The 27,195-nt window shown below is 46.5% G+C and overlaps 1 protein-coding gene across 1 annotated transcript in view; it reads right to left on the bottom strand.

The window, feature by feature from the left end:
* Nucleotides 1–525: 525 nt before the first annotated feature.
* The window catches only part of ttll9 (tubulin tyrosine ligase-like family, member 9), a 76,061-nt gene continuing 49,391 nt past the window's right edge, over nt 526–27,195 (bottom strand). Inside the window, exons 9-13 of the mRNA XM_070894854.1 lie at nt 13,802–13,860; nt 12,988–13,184; nt 7,029–7,142; nt 5,488–5,606; nt 526–786 (exon numbers count right to left, since the gene is read on the bottom strand). Of these exons, the coding sequence (XP_070750955.1) occupies nt 719–786; nt 5,488–5,606; nt 7,029–7,142; nt 12,988–13,184; nt 13,802–13,860 (557 nt within the window). The 3' untranslated portion in view covers nt 526–718. The remainder of the gene's footprint in view (nt 787–5,487; nt 5,607–7,028; nt 7,143–12,987; nt 13,185–13,801; nt 13,861–27,195) is intronic.

The following is a 27,195-nucleotide window of genomic DNA, read 5'->3' as shown; positions in this document are numbered from 1 at the left end:
CCCATCCAAACAGACGTCGCTTTGGTGGGAGACCCTTTTAAAAATAGAACCAGCCCAATCGCTGGTGTTCACCGGGCGGTAAGACCACTCACTCCATTCTGAGCGTTACTGTCCTGTGATCACCAGGTGAGGGAATGGAGAACCGGGCAACCCCAAGGTGTTTCATAAAAGGTATCTTGTGCAAGGTGTGTCGTCCAGTAGGTACAGACTGAAGGTTCTGCACAAGCTGCTGCTTTTTCTCTACAAACGGAGTGCACCCCATTCCTAGGGGAACCTTGGTTTCCCAGCTACACACTGCCACTGAATCCTCCACTTCAATCTCCGCAGGCAGTTTACTTTTCTCCAAGATTTGTGTTTTTCTAAAATAGATCTTGGGTTAACTCGTCACCCATTGATAAAAGCTGGGACAGCCCGTGCTGAGTGCTCCCAAGCTGCCAACACTTGGCCTTGAGCAGCAAGAACCTGGGGTCACTGCAGTCAAATTGCAGTCTGTATGTTGCAGAAAATAGATACAGCACCTTGCGCTCCAGATGTTAGATATATTCCTGCAGGGTGTTACAAGGCAGGGCACAGACTGATACACAGACACATATACAGTTGTAGACAGGTTGCCCTGCCCTGTATTACAGTTGAGGTACAGGCTACGAGCCCTGTAAGGGACAGGGGGCACAACAGTGTACACATTCTTCATCAGTTCCCACAGCGCTGCTCCTCGCTGCTACTTCTTCGGTGTAATCAAAGGTTTAAAGAGATGCCACAATTGCTTCTTCCTGTCGTTGATGCAGCCTGGAAATAAAACACAACCAGATGAGAAATGGGCTGGCCTGGAACCATCAACAAAGGAGAGTTATTGAGGATGGACAGGAGGGGTCAGTGAGGGGGAAGCTGTCACTATAGATGAACATAAAGGAGGAGAGTTCCCGGAACGTTCAATTGTTGAAGGCATCATGTGACTGAGCTTCAATTCCTACTCTATCCTTCTGAGCCAGCATAGCTGTTGGAGCAGCTCGATGGGCCACAGCGTACTCCTGCTCCTATTTATAATCAGAGAATGCCTACACACGGAAGGCCATTCATCGAGCCCGTGCCGGCTCTCAGCCAGTCCCCCTCTCCCGCCCTTTCCCCGGAGCCCTGCAAATGGTTTACCTTCAGGCAGTTATCCAACTCCCTTTTGAAAGCCACGATTGAGTCTGCCTCCACCACCCTGTCAGGCCGTGCATTCCAGATCCTAACCACTCGCTGCGTAAAAAAGTTTTCTTTTTACATCACCTTTGTTTCTTTGCCAATCACCTTAAATCTGTGTCCACTGGTTCTTGACCCTTCCACCAATGCGAACAGTTTCTCTCTATCTACTCTGTCCAGACCCCTCGTGATTTTGAACACCTCGATCAAATCTCCTCTCAACCTTCTATGCTCCAAGGAGAACAATCCCAGCTTCCCACGTCTATCCATGTAACTGAAGTCCCTCATCCCTGGAACCATTCTTGTAAATCTGTTCTGCCCCCTCTCTAAGGCTTCCTCATCCTTCCTAAAGTGTGGTGCCCAGAATTGGACACAGTGCTCCAGTTGGGGCTGAACCAGTGTTTTATACAGGTTCATAATTTCCACACTTTTGTACTCTATGTCTCTTGAGCCCAGGATCCCATAAGCCTTTTTAATCGCTTTCTCAACCTGCCCTGCCACCTTCAACGATTTGTGCACACATACCCCCAGGTCTCTCTGTTCATGCACCCACTTTAGGATTGTACCCATCAGTTTATATTGCCTCTCCTCATTCTACCAAAATGCAGCACTTCACATTTTTCTGCGTTAAATTTCATATGCCATTTCATCAGTCTGTCTGTGTCTTCCTGCTCATTTCTTATGTAGGACTGCGGCAATTGACAGCAGTGCCCAAGGGTAATCGCAGACCTGATCACTACCCAGTGATCCTTGTATCTAAGTGGATGTGGAGTGAGGACAGAATGGTCCTAGACTAGCCATCCACAGTCAAAACAGCCTGGCAATAGTCACTGTGTGGATGAAAAACGAGCCGGATGCCCAGTGATCCAGCAAGTGTCACAGCCTTCAGGAGAAAGGAGAAGGACAGCTCAGAGACAGTGAGAGTGTGACAGACTATGGGATGCTGGACCACAAACACATGTCAGGGTTTTAAGAAGGATTGGAAATGGAATCTGGGGATATTTAGTTGTAACTTGTTTGGAAGGGTAGGTAAGATGGACCAATTATTTTCCTGCCCAAAGATGACAGTTTGCAGAGTGGATGGTTGTATTAACTTTGAATTCTTCACGCATTGAATTATAGATTTCAACTGGGAGGCATGGATTGCTGAGTTGAGAGGTAAAAGTAGTTGATCCTGTGGGAAATAAAGTCACAAATAACTGACTCTGGTTAGACATCAAAATAAACCAAGCTAACACTTGGGGATTGCTGTAGACTAGGAGGTCAGTATGAAAACACTTTGCTCAATGAAGGCTGTGCGAGAACAGGAAAGTTATTTTAATGGAAGACTTCATTCAACCTAATTGAACAAACCCAGGAAGTTCGGACTGAGAGTCGGTAAATAACGCACGACTGTCTCATGACTCGGTGTGTTAGAGAAGCAGTGTTCAAACTTAACAACAAGCTGCACACTTTAAAGTTGCATGAGGATGGAATACTTTATGCATTGTGGAAATTGTAAGATGTTTGGGTTCCAGGCCCGGGTCTGGAGGGTTTGATCTGCAACTGCCGCAAACTGCTCGATGCTCTCAGGGCTGGAGTGGTCGGCCCAGAGTGACTCGCCTCGTATCGAAATATCTGGGAGGGAGAAGGTTTTATAGGGATTGTATTAGAGAAGGCCACACTGGTGGTAGGATTAGGAGGAGACCCCGTTATCTAGAGGAGGGTGCGTCTCTGTTAGAGAGGGGGGAGGAATCATGACCGGGGAGTGGGGCAGGAACTGTCATCCTTGGGGCTCTCCAACAAGGTCTCTCCTCTGGAGAGAGAGGACGTGGAGACTCAAAAGAGGCTGTGACATTGAGGATGCACTGGGGCAATGCAGCAGCATTAGGCAAGGGCGATCCATGCACTGGGGCAATGCAGCAGCCTTAGGCAAGGGTGAGCCATGCACTGGGGCAATGCAGCAGCCTTAGGCAAGGGTGAGCCATGCACTGGGGCAATGCAGCAGCCTGTCGGGGAAGGAGGGGGAAAGAGAAAGAGAAAGAGGACAGACCAGTTGTGGTATTAGGGGATTTGATGATTCAGTTTACAGGTGGAATTCGGTGCACACCAGACCCAGATAGATGGATGGTGTGTTGTCTCCCTGGTGCACGGGTGGAGCACCTGAATACTGTTTATGCTGTACTATTTATTTTAGTAATTAACCCTCTGGTTTCTCAATTCTGTTAATACTGTACTATATATTATTACAATAGAAAACCTTAACCCTCAATGTTATTAACATTGTACTACTTGTCCTGGCCAATATTTATCCCTCAATTAACATCACTAAAACAGATTATCGGGTCATTATCACATTGCTGTTTGTGGGAGCTTGCTGTGCGCAAACTGGCTGCCGCGTTTCCCACATTACAATAGTGACTGCACTCCAAAAGTAGTTTATTGGCTGTAAAGCGCTTTGGGACGTCTGGTGGTTGTGAAAGGTGTTATATCAATGGAAGTCTTTCTTTACTTAGCGTAAGACCCATGCTTTTGTATGCCTCAGTAAATACATCGACTATATCTTGGAGTTCAGCCTCAGAATGTGCGCAGATGTAGGCGTCGTCCGCGTACTGTGGCTCGACAACAGAGGTTGGGGTGGTCTTGGACCTGGCCTGGAGACGGCGAAGGTTGAACAGGTTCCCACTGGTTCTGTAGTTTAGTTCCACTCCAGCAGGGTGCTTGTTGACTGTGACGTGGAGCATGGCAGCGAGGAAGATTGAGAAGAGGGTTGGGGCGATGATGCAGCCCTGCTTGACCCCGGTCCGGACGTGGATTGGGTCTGTAATGCATCCATAAGACAACGGTCCTCCACCAGCCTGTCCTCGCTGCACAGCACTGCCCCCCCAGTCATCAAGATCTGGACAACGTGGACCATTTCCCAGACCTCCGGAGGTATCAGAATCAACAAGAGCAGATATTGATGAGGAGATTCAACGCCGCCTCCAGTGCGCCAGCGCAGCCTTTGGCCGCCTGAGGAAAAGACCAGGCCCTCAAATCTGCCACTTAGCTCATGGTCTACAGGGCTGTAGTAATACCTGCCCTCCTGTATGGCTCAGAGACATGGACCATGTACAGTAGACATCTCAAGTTGCTGGAGAAATACCACCAACGATGTCTCCGCAAAGTCCTACAAATCCCCTGGGAGGACAGACGCACCAACATTAGTGTTCTCGTCCAGGCCAACATCCCCAGCATTGAAACACTGATCACACTCGATCAGCTCTGCTGGGCGGGCCACATTGTCCGCAGGCCAGACACGAGACTCCCAAAGCAAACGCTCTACTCAGAACTCCTTCATGGCAAATGAGCAAAGTAGACAGAGGAAACGTTACAAGGATACCCTCAAAGCCTCCCTGATAAAGTGCGACATCCCCACTGACACCTGGGAGTCCCTGGCCAAAGACCACCCTAAGTGGAGGAAGTGCATCTGGGAGGGCACTGAGCACCTCGAGTCTCAACGCTGAGAGCATGCAGAAACCAAGCGCAGGCTATTTGTCCCACCTGTGACAGAGACTGTGGCTCTCATATTGGACTGTACAGCCACCTAAGGACTCATTCTAACAGTGGAAGCAAGTCTTCCTCGATTCCTAGGGACTGCCTATGGTGATGATTTCTTTACTTATTACAGTATTAACCAACCTGACCAATAAATGCAGTCAATACTGTACTATCCATTACAGTATTGACTCATCTGACATGTGAATACTGGTAGTACTGTATTTATTACAGTAATAAATGCCCTGACCTCTCAATGCTGTGTTACTTCTCGTTTCTCGATCATGCTGAGGCAACTGAAAAATTACAAAACGCTTCCTGGAAGTGAGAATCCCCGGACCTAGCAGCAGTCTGCAGTTTACAAGTTGGTCGGAAATCTAGGCTAATATCACCCTCCCAACCCAATGAAACCCCCTGCAAGATGGCCCGTATTCCTGGGGCAGGAGTTTGTGGCTGAAACTCTCCTGGTGCAGTGTGTTTCTGTACCCATGCTGTGTCGGAGGGTGCTCCGTGGAGCTCGATTACTGTATTCACCTGCCCATGGGCCACACCCGAAGGTGAAAGCCCCATTGATGTTGGGGCTCTGGTGTATGACCTGTATGTGAGTACATTTCAAATTCCTTTGCCACCCTCCCACCAGGACCCCTCAAGGTTGGGTTGGCCTGTATGTGCATCAGTACAGTATTACACCCAGCTTCAATAACAGAAAGGAAAGCTATTTATTAACCTTCTGCAACTATAAAATAAAACAAGAACGGTGAGCAGAATTGAGACTGCTGTTGTTATTACCCAAGTGAGTGTTAGCAATGAGGCTGATGCCTCCTTCGAAGTTTCCATCGTCACTATAAACAGGACCATCATTCCACATCAAATCAAATCCTCCGATCTGCTTCTCCTTCCCGGATAGTCTGTAAAACATAGTCTGTCTTGGAAAGAACATGGTACGCTAACAAAGGACAAAGATTCTCCTTCATAAGGAACATCTTGGGTGATATGTTCCACACCTCCATTCTGTTACATGGGGTCTTTATTGCATGTTATTTTTCATCTGCCTCCTCTCTCTGCACCATTCCTAACTGAGAATTAGCCAACAAGCACTCAACCAATTGGCTTCACTTGAAAGTCAATGGCTGTGGCCTATAAATTGGGTGAAGCAGCGGAATATTTTAGGCATTACACAGCCTACTAAGTCCCCAAATTGGTGGTTTCCGCCACATTTGTAGAGGAATGCTCCCCGAGAGCCTGTAAAGTCAATTTGGGGGGATTTCATCCCATTCCACTGCAAAACCACCAACAGAGGAGAACTCGGTCTACTCGGTCTCACCATAACTCTGGTAGCTGATGGTCCAGTTCCTCACCGCAGACTTTGTGCTGCCTTTTGTCATGGGGAGATGTGTCTGTAGCATTGAGGGGTGGACATTCGGTGCACACTGGAGTCTATGCAGCACTGCTGGGTCTTGGAGATAGGATCCATCTGGAGGCGAGAATATTGGTCATCATGGGCGAGGTGGAATGTGTGGCATTGGTCAAGCTGCTGCCTTTCTTATGCCAAACTCTATGTGTTTGGGGGATTGACAAAGGCTGTGCAGAGTGCTTGGTAGGGAGTCTCAGGGTTCCATTTCCATTATGATAGAAGGGCAGGGGTCAGACCTGGTCCCTCAAGCCAGAGCGGTTTAGTGATAAGGACCCATGTTTGGGAGGCTCAATCCCCTATTCCTACTTAGGAAGCTGAATGTGCTGGAGGTATTTTCATGGCACTGTTCTATTCAGCTCAGTCCCCTCGATAATCTCACGTACTATGTACCAATCCATTATCTTTAGGACGGTATCAGCTTACACTCGTGCTTATGTGATAACCGAGAGTACTATGAAGGTCTGTGCACAGTGCCTCTGACTGACAACACTTCCCCACCATTTCTCAACAACTAGTGTTACTTCCTGTTCTATTACACAGCACGGGATTGCTGTAATAGTTGTGTTACTTCCTGTTCTATTACAGGATTGCTGGAATAGCTTCTGACACTCCCTTGCAGTACTGAGCTGTGTTGGAAGTGCTGTCTTTATACCAAGACATTAAATCAAGGCCCCGTCTGCCAGCAAGTCTGGACTCTTAAGAACCGCAGAGCAGGAAGTTCTCCTCGTGTCCTGCCGAACATTCCTCCCTCCACAGTGCTCCTTCATCTTATCGCTGTTTGTGAGAGCTTGCTGTGCACAAGTTGCCTGCTGCATTTGCTTACAAAACAACTTTAAAAGAGTGATTCACTGGCTGTGAAGCATTTCCGAACAGCCCGAGGAGACACGATATGAAGGCAAGGTCTTTCTTTACTCACCTTCCTTCCATGTCTACAACATGCATCGTGTCCTCTAGCAAGCGACACTTCAGCTCGTAATCTTCTTGGCTGCTAGCTATCAGCGAAGGAGAGGCATTCACTTCCAAAAGCCACCTAAGGAAATAGTTAGGGTGGGATTGTAAAACTCAAAGTTTTCTCAAAATTCAAAGATTCCCCCTCTGTGTGAAGAAACCCTAAGGAAGGATCATTTTGGACTTGTTTAAAATTAACTTTGGGATTTTAAAAGATCCATGAGTCTGCAGGGGAAAAGGGCTGAAAAACCAGGGGACAACTAGCCTCTGAAAAAGCCAGTTTTTGGATATTTGAGCAGTCTGGGATATTAGAACTAAACAAATTGTCTGGGGAACTGTGTAATGTCCCCAGGAGACGTTAACATAGCAACAATTGACCCAAAGATAGCCAGCTATAGCTCTAAGCATGAAACCCATCCAGCACATGCATAATGTTAATCATTTTTCCGGCCTGCATGGAAAACCCAGGCCTAGGCAGACAACGTAAACACTAAAACTAATTTTTACAATCGCAACTCGAATCCAACAGATCGGCACATCCTGAACAAGTTATCGTTAACGAGCCGCCAAAATTTAACAAAGAATTATCAAGTCCGCCAAAACTAAGACAAAGAATCGGGTTTGATTTGGCTCGCAGATTAGAAAGGCTCTCAAAGTATAACTGAGGCCCTGGTTTACGGGTTAATAAGCCTTCTGAGCAACTAGAGCCTTCACTACACTATCAGCTTTTGAGCGACCAGCGCTCCATCCGCGTCTTCAGCCTTGACGGCACTCCTGGGCTTCACTGCTCTGCTACCGAAGGAGGAAGAACATCATCAAAAAGGCAGAGAAAAGCAGTTCCCAGCGACTTCGGACATCGCCATCACAGCAGCAACTGACCACAGCCAACGTGGTAACATCGAACCACCGCGATCGACAAATCCTAAGAAAGAAACTACCCGAGAAGAAACTGAAAATTCAAAAGTTTTCCGCTCTACAAACTATTCCTGGCTTACAACGGGTGAAACATTACCGAAAGTAACCCAAAGCCCTACTCCTACCAGAAGAAAGTGGGTACTCACGCCATAAATCCAATATGTGCCCTACCGCATCAGCAGACACCACCCAACTGAAGACTACGCAGCAAGAAGTCTTCCACGATGTTCGGGGTACGGCAAGCAGAACCTAGAGTCCAGCGAACCCGAAACCGCGAACCTCTGCTAACTGTCAATAAGAGGATTGGTGAGCACTATCCCTGTTGCCCCAGAGTTTAACTTAGTCAGATTTAGGCATTGGGAGGGGGAAGGTAATTATTCTCTGTAACCCCTTTTGTATGTGTGATAGAGTGTTCCTTATTCTAGTGATTGCAAGTTTTGACATTGTACTTTTCTTTCCTGAATAAAATCAAGTTTCTTGCACCAAAACCAGTTGTCTGCTGCACTTTATCACATCCCCAAATAAATCCAAAGTCTAGAAGCCGGGGAGTGGGAGCGATTCGAACTGCTCAGGTCAGAAGTGAACCTGACCCCGAGACCACACCCGACAGGATGGAGCGGATGCAAGAGCTGCCCAGTGCAACAGAGGGCAAGGCATTGATACAGCAGAGAAAAGCAAGGGAAGGAAACACCAGAGTAACAGTACCCAGTACAACACATACAGAATCATACAACATATACATGTACACACAGTCACAACACACATATACACAGTCACGCCACACATACCTGTTCACAGACAGAGCCACACATACATGTGCACAGTCACACAACACATGCATGTACAGTCATACAATTCATACATGTACACAGTCATACAACACATACATGTACGCACATAGCCGCACAACACGTACACACAACGCATGCATGTACAGTCACACAATACATACCTATACAGAGCAACACAACACATGTACATACACCCAAACAGACATGTACACATAACGCATACATGTGCACACAACGCATACATGTACAGTCATACAACAGAGCCACACAGCACCTACATGTACACACAAAGCCACACAGCACATACATGTACACATAGCCACAGAACATATACATATATTCACACGCAGCCACAGAACATATACATAAGAACATAAGAAATAGGAGCAGGAGTAGGCAACATTTAAAGATCACATGGATGAACTTCAGCAATTGTACATCCCTGACTGGAGTAAAAATAAAACGGGAAAGGTGGCTAAACCGTGGCTAACAAGGGAAATTCCGGGTAGTGTTAAATCCAAGGAAGAGGCATATAAATTGGCCAGAAAAAGCAACAAACCTGAGGATTGGGAGAAATTTAGAATTCAGCAGAGGAGGACAAAGGGTTTAATTAAGAGGGGGAAAATAGAGTACGAGAGGAAGCTTGCCGGGAACATAAAAACTGACTGCAAAAGCTTCTATAGATATGTGAAGAGAAAAGGATTAGTGAAGACAAACGTAGGTCCCTTGCAGTTGGATTCAGGTGAATTTATAATGGGGAACAAAGAAATGGCAGATCAACTGAACAAATACTATGGTTCTGTCTTCATGAAGGAAGACACAAATAATCTTCCGGATGTACTAGGGAACCGAGGGTCTAGTGAGAAGGAGGAACTGAAGAAAATCCTTATTAGGCGGGAAATTGTGTTAGGGAAATTGATGGGATAGAAGGCCGATAAATCCCCGGGGCCTGATAGTCTGCATCCCAGAGTACTTAAGGAAGTGGCCCTAGAAATAGTGGATGCATTGGTGATCATTTTCCAACATTCTATCGACTCTGGATCAGTTCCTATGGACTGGAGGGTAGCTAATGTAACACCACTTTTTAAAAAGGGAGGGAGAGAGAAAGCAGGTAATTATAGACCGGTTAGCCTGACATCAGTAGTGGGGAAAATGTTGGAATCAATTATTAAGGATGAAATAGCAGCGCATTTGGAAAGCAGTGACAGGATCGGTCCAAGTCAACATGGATTTATGAAGGGGAAATCATGCTTGACAAATCTTCTGGAATTTTTTGAGGATGTAACTAGTAGAGTGAACAAGGGCGAACCAGTGGATGTGATGTATTTGGACTTTCAAAAAGCTTTTGACAAGGTCCCACACAAGAGATTGTGTGCAAAATCAAAGCACATGGTATTGGGGATAATGTATTGACGTGGTTAGAGAACTGGTTGGCAGACAGGAAGCAGAGAGTCGGGATAAACGGGTCCTTTTCAGAATGGCAGGCAGTGACTAGTGGAGTGCCGCAGGACTCAGTGCTGGGACCCCAGCTCTTTACAATATACATCAATGATTTGGATGAAGGAATTGAGTGTAATATCTCCAAGTGTGCAGATGACATTAAACTGGGTGGTGGTGTGAGCTGTGAGGGGCATGCTAAGAGGCTGCAAGGTGACTTGGACATGTTAGGTGAGTGGGCAAATGCATGGCAGATGCAGTATAATGTGGATAAATATGAGGTTATCCACTTTGGTGGCAAAAACACGAAGGCAGAATATTATCTGATTGGCGGCAGATTAGGAAAAGGGGAGGTGCAACGAGACCTGGGTGTCATGTTACATCAGTCATTGAAGGTTGGCATCAGGTACAGCAGACGGTGAAGAAGGCAAATGGTATGTTGGCCTTCATTGCTAGGGGATTTGAGTATAGGAGCAGGGAGGTCTCACTGCAGTTGTACAGGGCCTTGGTGAGACCTCACTTAGAATATTGTGTTTTGTTTTGGTCTCCTAATCTGAGGAAGGCCTAATCTTTTTCTCTTCACATATCTATAGAAGCTTTTGCAGTCAGTTTTTATGTTCCCTGCAAGCTAACTCTCATACTCTATTTTCCCCCTCCTAATTAAACCCTTTACCCTCCTCTGCTGGATTCTAAATTTCTCCCAGACCTCAGGTTTGCTGCTTTTTCTGGCCAGTTTATATGCCCTTCCTTGGATTTAACACTATCCCTAATTTCTCTTGTTAGCCATGATTGAGCCATCTTCCCCATTTTATTTTTACTCCAGACAGGGATGTACAATTGCTGAAGTTCAACCATGTGATCTTTAAATGTTTGCCATTGCCTATCCACCATCAACCCTTTAAGTATCCTTGCCAATTCACGTCTCATACCGTCAAAGTTACCTTTCTTTAAGTTCAGGACGCTAGTCTCTGAATTAACTGTGTCACTCTCCATCTTAATGAAAAATTCTACCATATTATGGTCACTTCCCCAAGGGGCCTCGCACGACCAGATTGCTAATTAATCCTCATTACACAAGACCCAGTTTAGGATGGCCTGCTCTTTCGTTGGTTCCTCGACATATTGGTCTAGAAAACCATCCCTAATACACTCCAGGAAATCCTCCTCCACCATATTGCTACCAGTTTGTTTAGACCAATCTATATGTAGATAAAGTCGCCCATGATAACTGCTGTACTCTTATTGCACGCGATCCTAATTTCCTGTTTGATGCTATCCCCAATCTTCCTACCACAGTTTGGTGGTCTGTACACAACTCCCACTAACGTTTTCTGCCCTTTGGTATTTCGCAGCTCCACCCATATAGATTCCACATCATCCAAGCTAATGTCCTTCCTTACTTTTGCGTTAATCTCCTCTTTAACCAGTAACGCTACCCCACCTCCTTTTCCTTCCTGTCTATCCTTTGTGAATATTGAATACCCCTGGATGTTGAGTTCCCAGCCTTGGTCACCCTGGAGCCATGTCTCCGTAATCCCAATTACATCATATCCATTAACTGCTATCTGTGCAGTTAATTCATCCACCTTATTACGAATGCTCCTCAGTCAGAGACTTCAGGCTTGTTTTTTTAACACTCTTGTCCTTTTAAAATTATGTTGTAATGTGGCCCTTGTTCATTTTTGCCTGTGATTTCTCTGCCCTCCAGTTTTTCTCCTTCCTGCCTTTTGCTTCTGCCCCCTTTTTACTTCCCTCTGCCTCCCTGCGTAGATTTCTATCCCCCTGCCATAACTCCTTATCTCCTTATCGTTTAAGAAACTCTATTTCTATCTTAAATTTATTCAATGACCCAGCTTCCACAGCTCTCTGAGGCAGCGAATTTCACAGATTACAACCCTCTGAGAGAAGAAATTTCTGCTCATCTCAGTTTTAAATGGGCGGCCCCTTATTCTAGGATCATGCCCTCTAGTTCTAGTCTCCCCCATCAGTGGAAACATCCTCTCTGCATCCACCTTGTCGAGCCCCCTCATAATCTTTAATAGTTTCGATAAGATCACCTCTCATTCTTCTGAATTCCAATGAGTAGAGGCCCAACCTACTCAACCTTTCCTCATAAGTCAACTCCCTCATCTCTGGAATCAACCGAGTGAACCTTCTCTGAACTGCCTCCAAAGCAAATATATCCTTCCTTAAATATGGAAACCAAAACTACATGCAGTATTCCAGGTGTGGCCTCACCAATACCCTTTTTAACTGTAGCAAGACTTCCCTGCTTTTATACTCCATCCCCTTTGCAATAAAGGCCGAGATTCCATTGGCCTTCCTGATCACTTGCTGTACCTGCATACTATCCTTTTGTGTTTCATGCACAAGTACCCCCAGGTCCCAGCTGTACTGCAGCACTTTGCAATCTTTCTCCATTTAAATAATAACTTGCACTTTGATTTTTTTTCTACCAAAGTGCATGACTTTGCACTTTCCAACATTATACTCCATCTGCCAAATTTTTGCCCACTCACTTAGCCTGTCTATGTCCTTTTGCAGATTTTTTGTGTCCTCCTCACACATTGCTTTTCCTCCCATCTTTGTATCATCAGCAAACTTGGCTATGTTACACTCGGTCCCTTCTTCCAAGTCGTTAATATAGATTGTAAATAGTTGTACACATGTACAAACAATAGTAATACATGTATACACACACAGCCACACAACACAATCACAGTCAATCAGATTCACGATGAATCACACACACACAATCTGCTCCAGTTCACCCAGTGTCCTCACGGTTTCAGGTTCGTGTCGATCAGAATGTCATATCCATAAAGTTCAAAGCAGTGCTTGTCGTTAATAATCACGGTTTGAACACTCTGCAAACTTTTGATGAAGATGTTGTCCATGTCTCTGAAGAGCATTTCTACAGCCTCAGTGCCATGTTTTGCCATCATATACTGTCGCAGCTGTTGTAGCAACCACTTGCAGCCCTAGAAAAGCACAGAATCTCAGTGAGTCACATTGTTGTAACACAGAGTATCGCACCGTATCACAGTGAATCATTGTGTTGCAGTGAGTCGCGCTGTGTCGCAGTGAATCGCGCTGTGTCATACTGAATCACGCTGTGTCGTAGTGAGTCGCAGTGAATCGCACTGAGTAGCGCTGTGTCGCAGTGAGTCGCGCTGTGTCGCAGTGAATCGCGCTGTGTCGCAGTGAGTTGCGCTGTCGCAGTGAATCGCAGTGAGTCGCGCTGTGTCGCAGTGAGTCGCGCTGTGTCGCAGTGAGTCGCGCTGTGTCGCAGGGAGTCGCGCTGTGTCGCAGGGAGTCGCGCTGTGTCGCAGGGAGTCGCGCTGTGTCGCAGGGAGTCGCGCTGTAGCGCAGGGAGTCGCGCTGTAGCGCAGGGAGTCGCACTGTAGCGCAGGGAGTCGTGCTGTGTTTCAGTGTGTCGCACTGTATCGCAGTGAGTCGCACTGTGGCGCAATGAGTCGCAGCTCCTCTGCCAGTGCCCCTCCCAGCAGTGCCCCTCCAAGCAGAGCCCCCACCACCAGAGCTCCTCTCAGTAGTCCTATGACTGGTATGTCCCATCTCATTGGTCAATGCTTCTTACCTTTTCTGGATCGTAGTCGGGGGCAGTTTTCTGGACAGCGACATTTGTGAGATGTATGACTGTACGGTACAAGTTATGGAAGAAAACTGAGCTGCTGTAAAAATAACAATGGCTTCATGTTCATTAAATATTGCAGCTAGCTATAAATTAGTCATACCTCAATGGGTGTCACTCCCAGATAGAATGGTGGAAGCAAGGGTCCTGGAATAATTGAACAAACACTCAGCTGCTACAATGCGGAGGTGTTAGGGTCTCTCTAGATGGGCTGAATAATCTTCCTCATCCAAAACTGTCTTGTCATCTTATATAAAATATTATTGTATTGCACCAAAAATATATTGATATATAAAACATTTGATTATCTACCCTGTGAGGTCTTTATTCACTGACTGGAAGCTCACCTCGATCACAAGCCTAAGTCCCCAGTGCCCCTTTATGTATTGTGTGATGGAACAGACAGGATAGCATTGTGTCGTCTGGCTCTCGCTCCCAAACATATATAGAGGGGCACGCCCCATACCATTAGACTATTTCTCAGCAAAAATGAGACAACAATGAATCCACATCCACTCCAAGGCAGTGCCAGTTTCAATCTCAACTCTACGTGAAGTAACCTGATCACAGGTCAGTGGCAGTGATACCAAGCTTCAGTGTCTGAGGCAAGAGGAAATTCAGCACAAGCTGCCACTTGCGATTACTCACTGTCCCTCGCTGGAAAAAGAGAAACAGCAGACAGGCAACGATAGACCAGTCAGCCTACTATCACCAGTGGGAGAAAAAGTACAGGCCATAATATGGAGCCATATTAATATTCACCTGGAAAGATGTAGTGGCCTGGATATTGGATTGTGTCCGAATCGAAGCCTGATCGCAGTGCAGCTCACATTGTATGCATGCAATGAGGGCCAAGGTCTGACCACAGGCATCGGTCCATTGCTCAGTGTACAGTACAGGGAGCTGACGGTCCATCGCTCTCAGTGTACAGTGAGAGTTACAGTGAGTTACAGAGAGTTTCAGAGTTACTCAGAGTTAGAGAGAGTTAGAGAGAGTTAGAGAGAGTTAGAGAGAGTTAGAGAGAGGTGCACGGAGGTGCACGGAGTTGCACAGTTACAGAATTAGAGTTACAGAGCTACAGAGTTACAGTGAGTTACAGTGAGTTAGTGAGTTACAGTGAGTTACAGAGGGTTAGTGAGTTACAGTGAGTTAGAGAGTTACAGGGAGTTACAGAGAGTTAGTGAGTTACAGTGAGTTAGAGAGTTACAGGGAGTTACAGAGAGTTAGTGAGTTACAGTGAGCTACAATGTTAGAGAGTTGCAGAGTTAGAAAGTTGCAGAGTTAGAAAGTTGCAGAGAATTAGTGACTTAAAAGTTACAGTGAGTTACAGAGAGTTAGTTAGTGAGTTTCAGTGAGTCAGAGAGCTAGTGAGTTACAGTGAGTTACAGAGAGTTACAGAGAGTTAGTGAGTTACAGAGAGCTAGTGAGTTACAGAGAGTTACAGAGAGTTAGTAAGTTACAGAGAGTTACAGAGAGTTAGTGAGTTACAGTGAGCTACAATGTTACAAAGAATTACAGTGAGCTAGAGAGTTACAGAGACCTACAGAGAGTTACAGTTAGTTGCAGAGAGTTCATGAGTTAGAGAGTTAGTGAGTTGCAGTGAGCTGCAGTGAGCTGCAGTGAGTTGCAGTGAGTTGCAGAGAGTTACAGAGAGTTACAGAGAGTTACAGAGAGTTAGTGAGTAACAGAGAGTTACAGTGAGTAACAGAGAGTTACAGTGAGTAACAGAGAGCCACAGTGAGTTACAGGGAGTTCGTGAGTTGCCGAGAGTTGCAGAGAGTTACAGAGAGTTACAGAGTTGCAGAGAGTTACAAAGAGTTACAGAGAGTTAGTGAGTTACAGTGAGCTACAATGTTACAAAGAATTACAGTGAGCTACAGTGAGTTACAGAGACCTACAGAGAGTTACAGTTAGTTGCAGAGAGTTCATGAGTTAGAGAGTCAGTGAGTTGCAGTGAGTTGCAGTGAGTTACAGAGAGTTACAGAGAGTTACAGAGAGTTAGTGAGTAACAGAGAGCCACAGTGAGTAACAGAGAGCCACAGTGAGTAACAGAGAGCCACAGTGAGTAACAGAGAGCCACAGTGAGTTACAGTGAGTTACAGGGAGTTCATGAGTTGCCGAGAGTTGCCGAGAGTTACAGAGAGTTACAGAGAGTTGCAGAGAGTTACAGAGAGTTACAGAGTTGCAGAGAGTTACAGAGAGTTACAGAGAGTTACAGTGATTTACAGTGAGTTTCAATGAGTTAGAGAGAGTTAGTGAGTTACAGAGAGTTACAGAGTTACAGAGAGTTAGTGAGTTACAGAGAGTTACAGTGAATTACAGAGAATCACAGAGAGCCACAGTGAGTTACAGTGACTTACAGGGAGTTAGTGAGTTACAGAGAGTTACAGTGAGTTGCAGAGAGTTACAGAGAGTTAGTGAGTTACAGTGAGTTTCAGTGAGTTACACGGAGTTAGTGAGTTACAGAGAGTTACAGAGTTACAGAGTTACAGAGAGTCAGTGAGTTACAGAGGGTTACAGTGAGTTACAGTGAGTTACAGAGAATCACAGAGAGCCACAGAGAGCTACAGTGAGTTACAGTGAGTTACAGTTTGTTACAGTGATTTACAGGGAGTTAGTGAGTTACATAGAAACATAGGGCCCAAGTTTCCACATGATTTGCGCCTGATTTTTAGGAGCAACTGGTGGAGAACGGACTATCTTAGAAATCGCAATTCTCCACATTTTTTTTTCTGCAGTTCTAGTGAGGCAGAAGTTATACTTTGGAACAGAATTTTTTCTTCAAAAGGGGGCGTGTCCGGCCACTGACGCCTGATTTGAAAGTTTCCACAGTGAAAACGTACTGCAAACTAAAGTAGAATGGAGCAAGTGAAGATTTTTGTAGAACTGAAAAAACCTGTTCTACACATTAAAAAATCAGGCGCAGGTTACAAATTAGGCGTCCAGAACGAGGTGGGGGGGGGGCAAGGGAAGTCATTAAATTCTATAATAAATCCTTATTTATACTTATACAAATATTAAACAAATAAATCCAACCTGAATAAACATTTATAAGCAAAGAAAAGATTAAATAAACCATGTTCCTACCTGTGTGAAAGTGCTTCAGGCAGGCCTTTCGGGACCGAAGGCTGAACGGGCCCCAGCACCAGATTTACAGGTAGGTGGCGTTGGGTTGGAACGGGTCGGGGAGGTTCGGTTCGGTTCGGGTCGGGGGGAGAGAGAGAGAGGGAGAGAGAGGGGGGGTCGGGTCGGGTCCGGTCCAGTCAGGGAGCGGGAACAGGAGCGCGAGTCGGGTCGGGTCCAGTCGGGGGGCGGGGAGCGGGAACAGGAGCGCGGGTCGAGTCGGGTCAGTCGGGGGGGCGCGAGTGTCGGGTCTGGTCCGGAGGCAGGGGGGGAGGGGGGGGGCGCGAGTGTCGGGTCTGGTCCGGAGGCAGGGGGGGAGGGGGGGAGCGGGTGTCGGGTCTGGTCCGGAGGCAGGGGGGGAGGGGGGGGGAGCGGGTGTCGGGTCTGGTCCGGAGGCAGGGGGGGAGGGGGGGGGAGCGGGTGTCGGGTCTGGTCCGGAGGCAGGGGGGGAGGGGGGGGGCGCGAGTGTCGGGTCTGGTCCGGAGGCAGGGGGGGAGGGGGGGAGCGGGTGTCGGGTCTGGTCCGGAGGCAGGGGGGGAGGGGGGGAGCGGGTGTCGGGTCTGGTCCGGAGGCAGGGGGTGGGAGCGGGTGTCGGGTCTGGTCCGGAGGCAGGGGGGGAGGGGGGGAGCGGGTGTCGGGTCTGGTCCGGAGGCAGGGGGGGAGGGGGGGAGCGGGTGTCGGGTCTGGTCCGGAGGCAGGGGGGGAGGGGGGGGGGAGCGGGTGTCGGGTCCGGTCCGGAGGCAGGGGGGGAGGGGGGGGAGCGGGTGTCGGGTCTGGTCCGGAGGCAGGGGGGAGGGGGGGGGAGCGGATGTCGGGTCTGGTCCGGAGGCAGGGGGGGAGGGGGGGGGAGCGGGTGTCGGGTCTGGTCCGGAGGCAGGGGGGAGGGGGGGGGAGCGGGTGTCGGGTCTGGTCCGGAGGCAGGGGGGAGGGGGGGGAGCGGGTGTCGGGTCTGGTCCGGAGGCAGGGGGGGAGGGGGGGGGAGCGGGTGTCGGGTCTGGTCCGGAGGCAGGGGGGGAGGGGGGGGGCGCGAGTGTCGGGTCTGGTCCGGAGGCAGGGGGGGAGGGGGTGGGAGCGGGTGTCGGGTCTGGTCCGGAGGCAGGGGGGGAGGGGGGGGAGCGGGTGTCGGGTCTGGTCCGGAGGCAGGGGGGGAGGGGGGGGAGCGGGTGTCGGGTCTGGTCCGGAGGCAGGGGGGGAGGGGGGGGGAGCGGGTGTCGGGTCTGGTCCGGAGGCAGGGGGGGGGGTGGGGTGCGGGGAGCGGGTGTCGGGTCTGGTCCGGGGGGGGGGTGGGAGAGCAGGAGCTGGCCGTGGGAGGAGCCTTATTCACGCAGCCCCAGTGAGGCCATTCGGCCAGAGCTAGGGGCTGCGTGCTTCGGGCCCCTCCCACACAGTTCGGCGCGCATGTGCAGAGGTCCCGGCACTGTTTTCAGCGCAGGGACCTGGCTCCGCCCCCCCCACAGCTCGTGCTGGCTGCGCCGAGGGCCAGAGGACCTGCAAGTAGATGGAGAATACCGAGGATTTTTTTAGGCGCACTTTGTGGCGCGAAAAACGGGCGTCCAGGTCGGGACTGCGCCGTTCTAGGCGCGTGTGGAAACTTGGGCCCATAGACATAGAAAATAGGTGCAGGAGTAGGCAATTCAGACCTTCTAGCCTGCACCGCCATTCAATGAGTTCATGGCTGAACATGCAACTTCAGTACCCGCTTCCTGCTTTCACACCATACCCCTTGATCCCCCGAGTAGTAAAGACTTCATCTAACTCCCTTTTGAATATATTTAGTGAATTGGCCTCAACCAATTTCTGTGGTAGAGAATTCCACAGGTTCACCACTCTCTGGGTGAAGAAGTTTCTCCTCATCTCGGTCCTAAATGGCTTACCCCTTATCCTTAGACTGTGACCCCTGGTTCTGGACTTCCCCAACATTGGGAACATTCTTCCTGCATCTAACCTGTCTAAACCTGTCAGAATTTTAAATGTTTCTATGAGGTCCCCTCTCATTCTTCTGAACACCAGTGAATACAAGCCCAGTTGATCCAGTCTTTCTTGATAGGTCAGTCCCGCCATCCCGGGAATCAGTCTGGTGAACCTTCGCTGAACTCCCTCAATAGCAAGAATGTCCTTCCTCAGGTTAGGAGATCAAAACTGTACACAATACTCCAGGTGTGGCCTCACCAAGGCCCTGTACAATTGTAGCAACACCTCCCTGCCCCTGTACTCAAATCCCCTCGCTATGAAGGCCAACATGCCATTTGCTTTCTTAACCGCCTGCTGTACCTGCATGCCAACCTTCAATGACTGATGTACCATGACACCCAGGTCTCTTTGCACCTCCCCTTTTCCTAATCTGTCACCATTCAGATAATAGTCTGTCTCTCTGTTTTTACCACCAAAGTGGATAACCTCACATTTATCCACATTATACTTCATCTGCCATGCATTTGCCCACTCACCTAACCTATCCAAGTCGCTCTGCAGCCTCATAGCATCCTCCTCGCAGCTCACACTGCCACCCAACTTAGTGTCATCCGCAAATTTGGAGATACTACATTTAATCCCCTCGTCTAAATCATTAATGTACAGTGTAAACAGCTGGGGCCCCAGCACAGAACCTTGCGGTACCCCACTAGTCACTGCCTGCCATTCTGAAAAGTACCCATTTACTCCTACTCTTTGCTTCCTGTCTGACAACCAGTTCTCAATCCACGTCAGCACACTACCCCCAATCCCATGTGCTTTAACTTTGCACATTAATCTCTTGTGTGGGACCTTGTCGAAAGCCTTCTGAAAGTCCAAATATACCACATCAACTGGTTCTCCTTTGTCCACTTTACTGGAAACATCCTCAAAAAATTCCAGAAGATTTGTCAAGCATGATTTCCCTTTCACAAATCCATGCTGACTTGGACCTATCATGTCACCTTTTTCCAAATGCGCTGCTATGACATCCTTAATAATTGATTCCATCATTTTACCCACTACTGAGGTCAGGCTGACCGGTCTATAATTCCCTGTTTTCTCTCTCCCTCCTTTTTTAAAAAGTGGGGTTACATTGGCTACCCTCCACTCGATAGGAACTGATCCAGAGTCAATGGAATGTTGGAAAATGACTGTCAATGCATCCGCTATTTCCAAGGTCACCTCCTTAAGTACTCTGGGATGCAGTCCATCAGGCCCTGGGGATTTATCGGCCTTCAATCCCATCAATTTCCCCAACACAATTTCCCGACTACTAAAGATTTCCCTCAGTTCCTCCTCCTTACTAGACCCTCTGACCCCTTTTATATCCGGAAGGTTGTTTGTGTCCTCCTTAGTGAATACCGAACCAGAGTACTTGTTCAATTGGTCTGCCATTTCTTTGTTCCCCGTTATGACTTCCCCTGATTCTAACTGCAGGGGACCTACGTTTGTCTTTACTAACCTTTTTCTCTTTAAATATCTATGGAAACTTTTGCAATCCGCCTTAATGTTCCCTGCAAGCTTCTTCTCGTACTCCATTTTCCCTGCCCTAATCAAACCCTTTGTCCTCCTCTGCTGAGTTCTAAATTTCTCCCAGTCCCCGTGTTCGCTGCTATTTCTGGCCAATTTGTATGCCACTTCCTTGGCTTTAATACTATCCCTGATTTCGCTTGATAGCCACGGTTGAGCCACCTTCCCTTTTTTATTTTTACGCCAGACAGGAATGTACAATTGTTGTAGTTCATCCATGCGGTCTCTAAATGTCTGCCATTGCCCATCCACAGTCAACCTCTTAAGTATCATTCGCCAATCTATCCTAGCCAATTCACGCCTCATACCTTCAAAGTTACCCTTCTTTAAGTCTGGACCATGGTCTCTGAATTAACTGTTTCATTCTCCATCCTAATGCAGAATTCCACCATATTATGGTCACTCTTCCCCAAGGGGCCTCGCACAATAAGATTGCTAATTAATCCTCTCTCATTACACAACACCCAGTCAAAGATGGCCTCCCCCATAGTTGGTTCCTCGACATATTGGTCTAGAAAACCATCCCTTATGCACTCCAGGAAATCCTCCTCCACCGTATTGCTTCCAGTTTGGCTCGCCCAATCTATGTGCATATTACAGAGAGTTGCCGAGAGTTACAGAGAGTTACAGAGTTACAGAGTTACAGAGAGTTGCAGAGTTACAGAGAGTTGCAGAGTTACAGAGAGTTGCAGTGATTTACAGAGAGTTACAGAGAGTTACAGAGAGTTACAGAGAGTTACAGAGAGTTACAGAGAGTTACAGAGAGTTAGTGAGTTAAAGAGAGTTACAGAGAGTTACAGAGAGTTACAGTGAGTTACAGTGAGTTACAGTGAGTTACAGAGAGTTAGTGAGTTACAGAGTTACATAGAGTTAGTGAGTTACAAAGGGTTACAGAGAATCACAGAGAGCTACAGTGACTTCGAGAGTTAGTAAGTTACAGTGAGTTACAGAGAGTTAGTGAGTTACAGAGAGTTAGTGAGTTACAGTGAGCTACAATGAGCTACAGAGAGTTACAGAGACCTACAGAGAGTTACAGTTAGTTGTAGAGAGTTAATGAGTTAGTGAGTTACAGAGAGTTACAGAGAGTTACAGAGAGTTACAGAGAGTTAGTGAGTTACAGTGAATAACAGAGAGTTACAGTGAACAGAGAGTTACAGTGAGTAACAGAGAGTTACAGTGCGTTAGAGTTAGAGAATCACAGAGAGCCACAGTGAGTTACAGTGAGTTACAGGGAGTTAGTGAGTTACAGAGAGTTACAGGGAGTTGCAGAGTTACAGAGAGTTACAGTGATTTACAGAGAGTTACAGAGAGTTAGTGAGTTACAGAGAGTTACAGAGAGTTAGTGAGTTACAGAGAGTTACAGAGAGTTAGTGAGTTACAGAGAGTTACAGAGAGTTACAGAGAGTTACAGAGAGTTACAGAGTTACAGAGTTACAGAGTTACAGAGTTACAGAGAGTTAGTGAGTTACAAAGGGTTACAGAGAATCACAGAGAGCCACAGTGAGTTACAGTGACTTACAGGGAGTTAGTGAGTTGCAGAGAGTTACAGTGAATTGCAGAGAGTTACAATGACTTACAGGGAGTTAGTGAGTTACAGTGACTTACAGGGAGTTAGTGAGTTGCAGAGAGTTACAGTGAGTTGCAGAGAGTTACAATGACTTACAGGGAGTTAGTGAGTTACAGAGAGTTACAGTGAGTTGCAGTGATTTACAGTGATTTACAGTGAGTTGCAGAGAGTTGCAGAGTTACAGAGTTACAGATAGTTACAGTGATTTACAGAGAGTTAGTGAGTTACAGAGAGTTACAGAGAGTTAGTGAGTTACAGAGGGTTACAGTGAGTTACAGAGAATCAGAGAGCCACAGAGAGCCACAGTGAGTTACAGTGACTTACAGTGAGTTAATGAGTTAGAGTTAGTGAGTTGCAGAGAATTGCAGAGAGTTGCACAGAGTTACAGAGAGTTACAGAGTTACAGATAGTTACAGTGATTTACAGAGAGTTAGTGAGTTACAGTGAGTTACAGAGGGTTAGTGAGTTACAGAGAGTAACAGTTACAATTTGTTACAGTGAGTTACAGAGAGCCACAGAGAGTTGGTGAGTTACAGGGAGTTAGTGAGTTACAGAGAGTAACAGAGTTACAATTTGTTAGTGAGTTACAGAGAGCCACAGAGAGTTAGTGAGTTACAGAGAGTTGCAGAGAGTTAGTGAGTTACAGAGAGTTAGAAACATAGAAACATAGAAAATAGGTGCAGAAGCAGGCCATTCAGCCCTTCTAGCCTGCACCGCCATTCAATGAGTTCATGGCTGAACATGCAACTTCAGTACCCCCTTCCTACTTTCACGCCATACCCCTTGATCCCCCGAGTAGTAAGGACTTCATCTAACTCCCTTTTGAATATATTTAGTGAATTGGCCTCAACTACTTTCTGTGGTAGAGAATTCCACAGGTTCACCACTCTCTGGGTGAAGAAGTTTCTCCTTATCTCGGTCCTAAATGGCTTACCCCTTATCCTTAGACTGTGACCTCTAGTTCTGGACTTCCCCAACATTGGGAACATTCTTCCTGCATCCAACCTGTCCAAACCCGTCAGAATTTTAAACGTTTCTATGAGGTCCCCTCTCACTCTTCTGAACTCCAGTGAATACAAGCCCAGTTGATCCAGTCTTTCTTGATAGGTCAGTCCCACCATCCCGGGAATCAGTCTGGTGAATCTTCGCTGCACTCCCTCAATAGCAAGAATGTCCTTCCTCAAGTTAGGAGACCAAAACTGTACACAATACTCCAGGTGTGGCCTCACCAAGGCCCTGTACAACTGTAGCAACACCTCCCTGCCCTTGTATTCAAATCCCCTCGCTATGAAGGCCAACATGCCATTTGCTTTCTTAACCGCCTGCTGTACCTGCATGCCAACCTTCAATGACTGATGTACCATGACACCCAGGTCTCGTTGCACCTTCCCTTTTCCTAATCTGTCACCATTCAGATAATAGTCTGTCTCTCTGTTTTTACCACCAAAGTGGATAACCTCACATTTATCCACATTATACTTCATCTGCCACGCATTTGCCCACTCACCTAACCTATCCAAGTCACTCTGCAGCCTCATAGCATCCTCCTCGCAGCTCACACTGCCACCCAACTTAGTGTCATCCGTAAATTTGGAGATACTACATTTAATCCCCTCGTCTAAATCATTAATGTACAATGTAAACAACTGGGGCCCCAGCACAGAACCCTGAGGTACCCCACTAGTCACTGCCTGCCATTCCGAAAAGTACCCATTTACTCCTACTCTTTGCTTCCTGTCTGACAACCAGTTTTCAATCCACGTCAGCACACTACCCCCAATCCCATGTGCTTTAACTTTGCACATTAATCTCCTGTGTGGGACCTTGTCGAAAGCCTTCTGAAAGTCCACATATACCACATCAACTGGTACTCCTTTGTCCACTTTATTGGAAACATCCTCAAAAAATTCCAGAAGATTTGTCAAGCATGATCTCCCTTTCACAAATCCATGCTGACTTGGACCTATCATGTCACCATTTTCCAAATGCGCTGCTATGACATCCTTAATAATTGATTCCATCATTTTACCCACTACTGAGGTCAGGCTGACCGGTCTATAATTCCCTGCTTTCTCTCTCCCTCCTTTTTTAAAAAGTGGGGTTACATTGGCTACCCTCCACTCGATAGGAACTGATCCAGAGTCAATGGAATGTTGGAAAATGACTGTCAATGCAGTTACAGAGAGTTACAGAGTTACAGTGAGTTAGAGAGAGTTACAGGGAGTTACAGTGAGTTACAGTGAGTTGCAGTGAGTTACAGAGAGTTAGTGAGTTACAGTGAGCTACAATGAGCTACAGAGAGTTACAGAGACCTACAGAGAGTTACAGTTAGTTGCAGAGAGTTAATGAGTTAGAGAGTTAGTGAGTTGCAGTGAGTTGCAGTGAGTTACAGAGAGTTACAGAGAGTTACAGAGAGTTACAGAGAGTTACAGAGAGTTACAGAGAGTTAGTGAGTTACAGTGAGTTACAGTGAATAACAGAGAGTTACAGTGAATAACAGAGAGTTACAGTGAATAACAGAGAGTTACAGTGAGTAACAGAGAGTTACAGAGAATCACAGAGAGCCACAGTGAGTTACAGTGAGTTACAGGGAGTTAGTGAGTTACAGAGAGTTGCCGAGAGTTGCCGAGAGTTCCAGAGAGTTCCAGAGAGTTAGAGTTACAGAGTTGCAGAGTTGCAGTGAGTTGCAGAGAGTTAGTGAGTTACAGAGAGTTAGTGAGTTTCAGTGAGTTACAGAGAATTAGTGAGTTACAGAGAGTTACAGAGAGTTACAGAGAGCCACAGAGAGTTAGTGAGTTACAGAGAGTTACAGAGAGTTACAGTGAGTTACAGTGAGTTGCAGAGTTGCAGAGAGTTACAGTGATTTACAGAGAGTTCGTGAGTTACAGTGAGTTACACAGAGTTACAGTGAGTTACACAGAGTTGCACAGTTACAGAGTTACAGATAGTTACAGTGATTTACAGAGAGTTACAGAGAGTTACAGAGAGTTAGTGAGTTACAGAGAGTTAGAGAGTTAGAGAGTTAGTGAGTTACAGAGTTAGTGAGTTACAGAGAGTAACAGAGTTACAATTTGTTACAGTGAGTTACAGAGAGTTAGTGAGTTACAGTGAGTTACAGAGTTACAGAGAGTTACAGAGAGTTAGTGAGTTACAATGAGTTACAGAGTTACAGAGTTACAGAGAGTTACAGAGAGTTACAGAGAGTTACAGAGAGTTACAGAGAGTTAGTGAGTTACAAAGGGTTACAGAGAATCACAGAGAGCCACAGTGAGTTACAGTGACTTTCAGGGAGTTAGTGAGTTGCAGAGAGTTACAGTGAGTTGCAGAGAGCTGCAGAGAGCTGCAGAGAGTTGCAGAGAGTTGCAGAGAGTTGCAGTGATTTACAGAGAGTTCGTGAGTTACAGTGAGTTACCGAGAGTTACAGAGTTACAGAGAGTTACAGAGTTACAGAGAGTTGCAGAGTTACAGAGAGTTGCAGAGTTACAGAGTTACAGATAGTTACTGTGATTTACAGAGAGTTAGTGAGTTACAGAGAGTTACAGAGAGTTACAGAGAGTTAGTGAGTTACAGTGAGTTACAGTGAATAACAGATAGTTACAGTGAATAACAGAGAGTTACAGTGCGTTAGAGAGTTAGAGAATCACAGAGAGCCACAGTGAGTTACAGTGAGTTACAGAGAGTTACAGTGAGTTACAGTGAGTTACAGAGAGTAGCAGAGAGTTGCAGAGAGTTGCAGAGAGTAGCAGAGAGTTGCAGAGAGTTGCAGAGAGTTACAGAGAGTTGCAGAGAGTTGCAGAGAGTTACAGAGAGTTAGTGAGTTACAGAGAGTTACAGAGAGTTACAGAGAGTTAGTGAGTTACAGTGAGCTACAATGTTACAAAGAGTTACAGTGAGCTACAATGAGCTACAATGAGCTACAGAGAGTTACAGAGAGTTACAGAGAGTTACAGAGAGTTACAGAGAGTTGCAGAGAGTTACAGTGAGTTACAGAGAGTTGCAGAGAGTTACAGAGAATCAGAGAGCCACAGAGAGCCACAGTGAGTTACAGTGACTTACAGTGAGTTAATGAGTTAGAGTTAGTGAGTTGCAGAGAATTGCAGAGAGTTGCACAGAGTTACAGAGAGTTACAGAGTTACAGATAGTTACAGTGAGTTACAGAGAGTTAGTGAGTTACAGTGAGATACAGTGAGTTGCAGAGAGTTGCAGAGAGTTAGTGAGTTACAGGGAGTTAGTGAGTTACACAGAGTTAGTGAGTTACACAGAGTTACAGAGAGTTAGTGAGTTACAGTGAGTTGCAGAGACTTAGTGAGTTACAGGGAGTTAGTGAGTTACAGAGAGCCACAGTGAGTTAGAGAGTTAGTGATTTATAGAGAGTACAGAGAGTTAGAGTGAGTTACAGAGAGTTACAGTGAGTTACAGAGAGTTAGTGAGTTACAGTGAGATACAGTGAGATACAGTGAGTTGCAGAGAGTTGCAGAGAGTTGCAGAGAGTTAGTGAGTTACAGGGAGTTAGTGAGTTACACGGAGTTAGTGAGTTAGTGAGTTACAGAGAGTTAGTGAGTTACACAGAGTTAGTGAGTTACAGTGAATTACAGTGAGTTAATGAGTTAGAGATTTACAGTGAGTTAGTGAGTTACAGTGAATTACAGAGTGTTACAGTGAGTTAGTGAGTTGCAGAGAGTTACAGAGTTACAGAGAGTTAGTGAGTTACAGTGAGTTACAATGAGTTACATTGAGTTAGAGTTGCAGAAAGTTACAGTGAGTTACAGTGAGTTAGTGAGTTACAGTGAGTTACAGAAAGTTAGTGAGTTACAGAGAGTTAGTGAGTTACAGTAAATTACAGAGTTTTACAGTGAGTTAGTGAATTACAGTGAGTTACAGAGAGTTACAGTGAGCTACAGAGAGTTAGTGAGTAACAGTGAGTTAGTGAGAGCTACAGTGAGTTAGAGTGAGTCACAGAGAGTTGGAGAGTTACAGAGAGATACAGTTAGTAACAGAGAGTTAGTGAGTTACAGTAAAGTAGTGAGTTACAGTTAGTTACAATGAATTAGAGTCACAGAGAGTTACAGAGAGCCACAGTGAGTTAGAGAGTTAGTGATTTATAGAGAGTACAGAGAGTTACAGAGAGTTACAGTGAGTTACAGTGAGTTACAGTGAGTTAGTGAGT

Source organism: Pristiophorus japonicus, chromosome 12, assembly GCF_044704955.1.
Source record: "Pristiophorus japonicus isolate sPriJap1 chromosome 12, sPriJap1.hap1, whole genome shotgun sequence".
Lineage (NCBI taxonomy): Eukaryota > Metazoa > Chordata > Chondrichthyes > Pristiophoridae > Pristiophorus > Pristiophorus japonicus.
The sequence above is the reverse complement of the archived record's forward strand: the minus strand, read 5'-3'. Positions and strand labels throughout refer to the sequence as shown.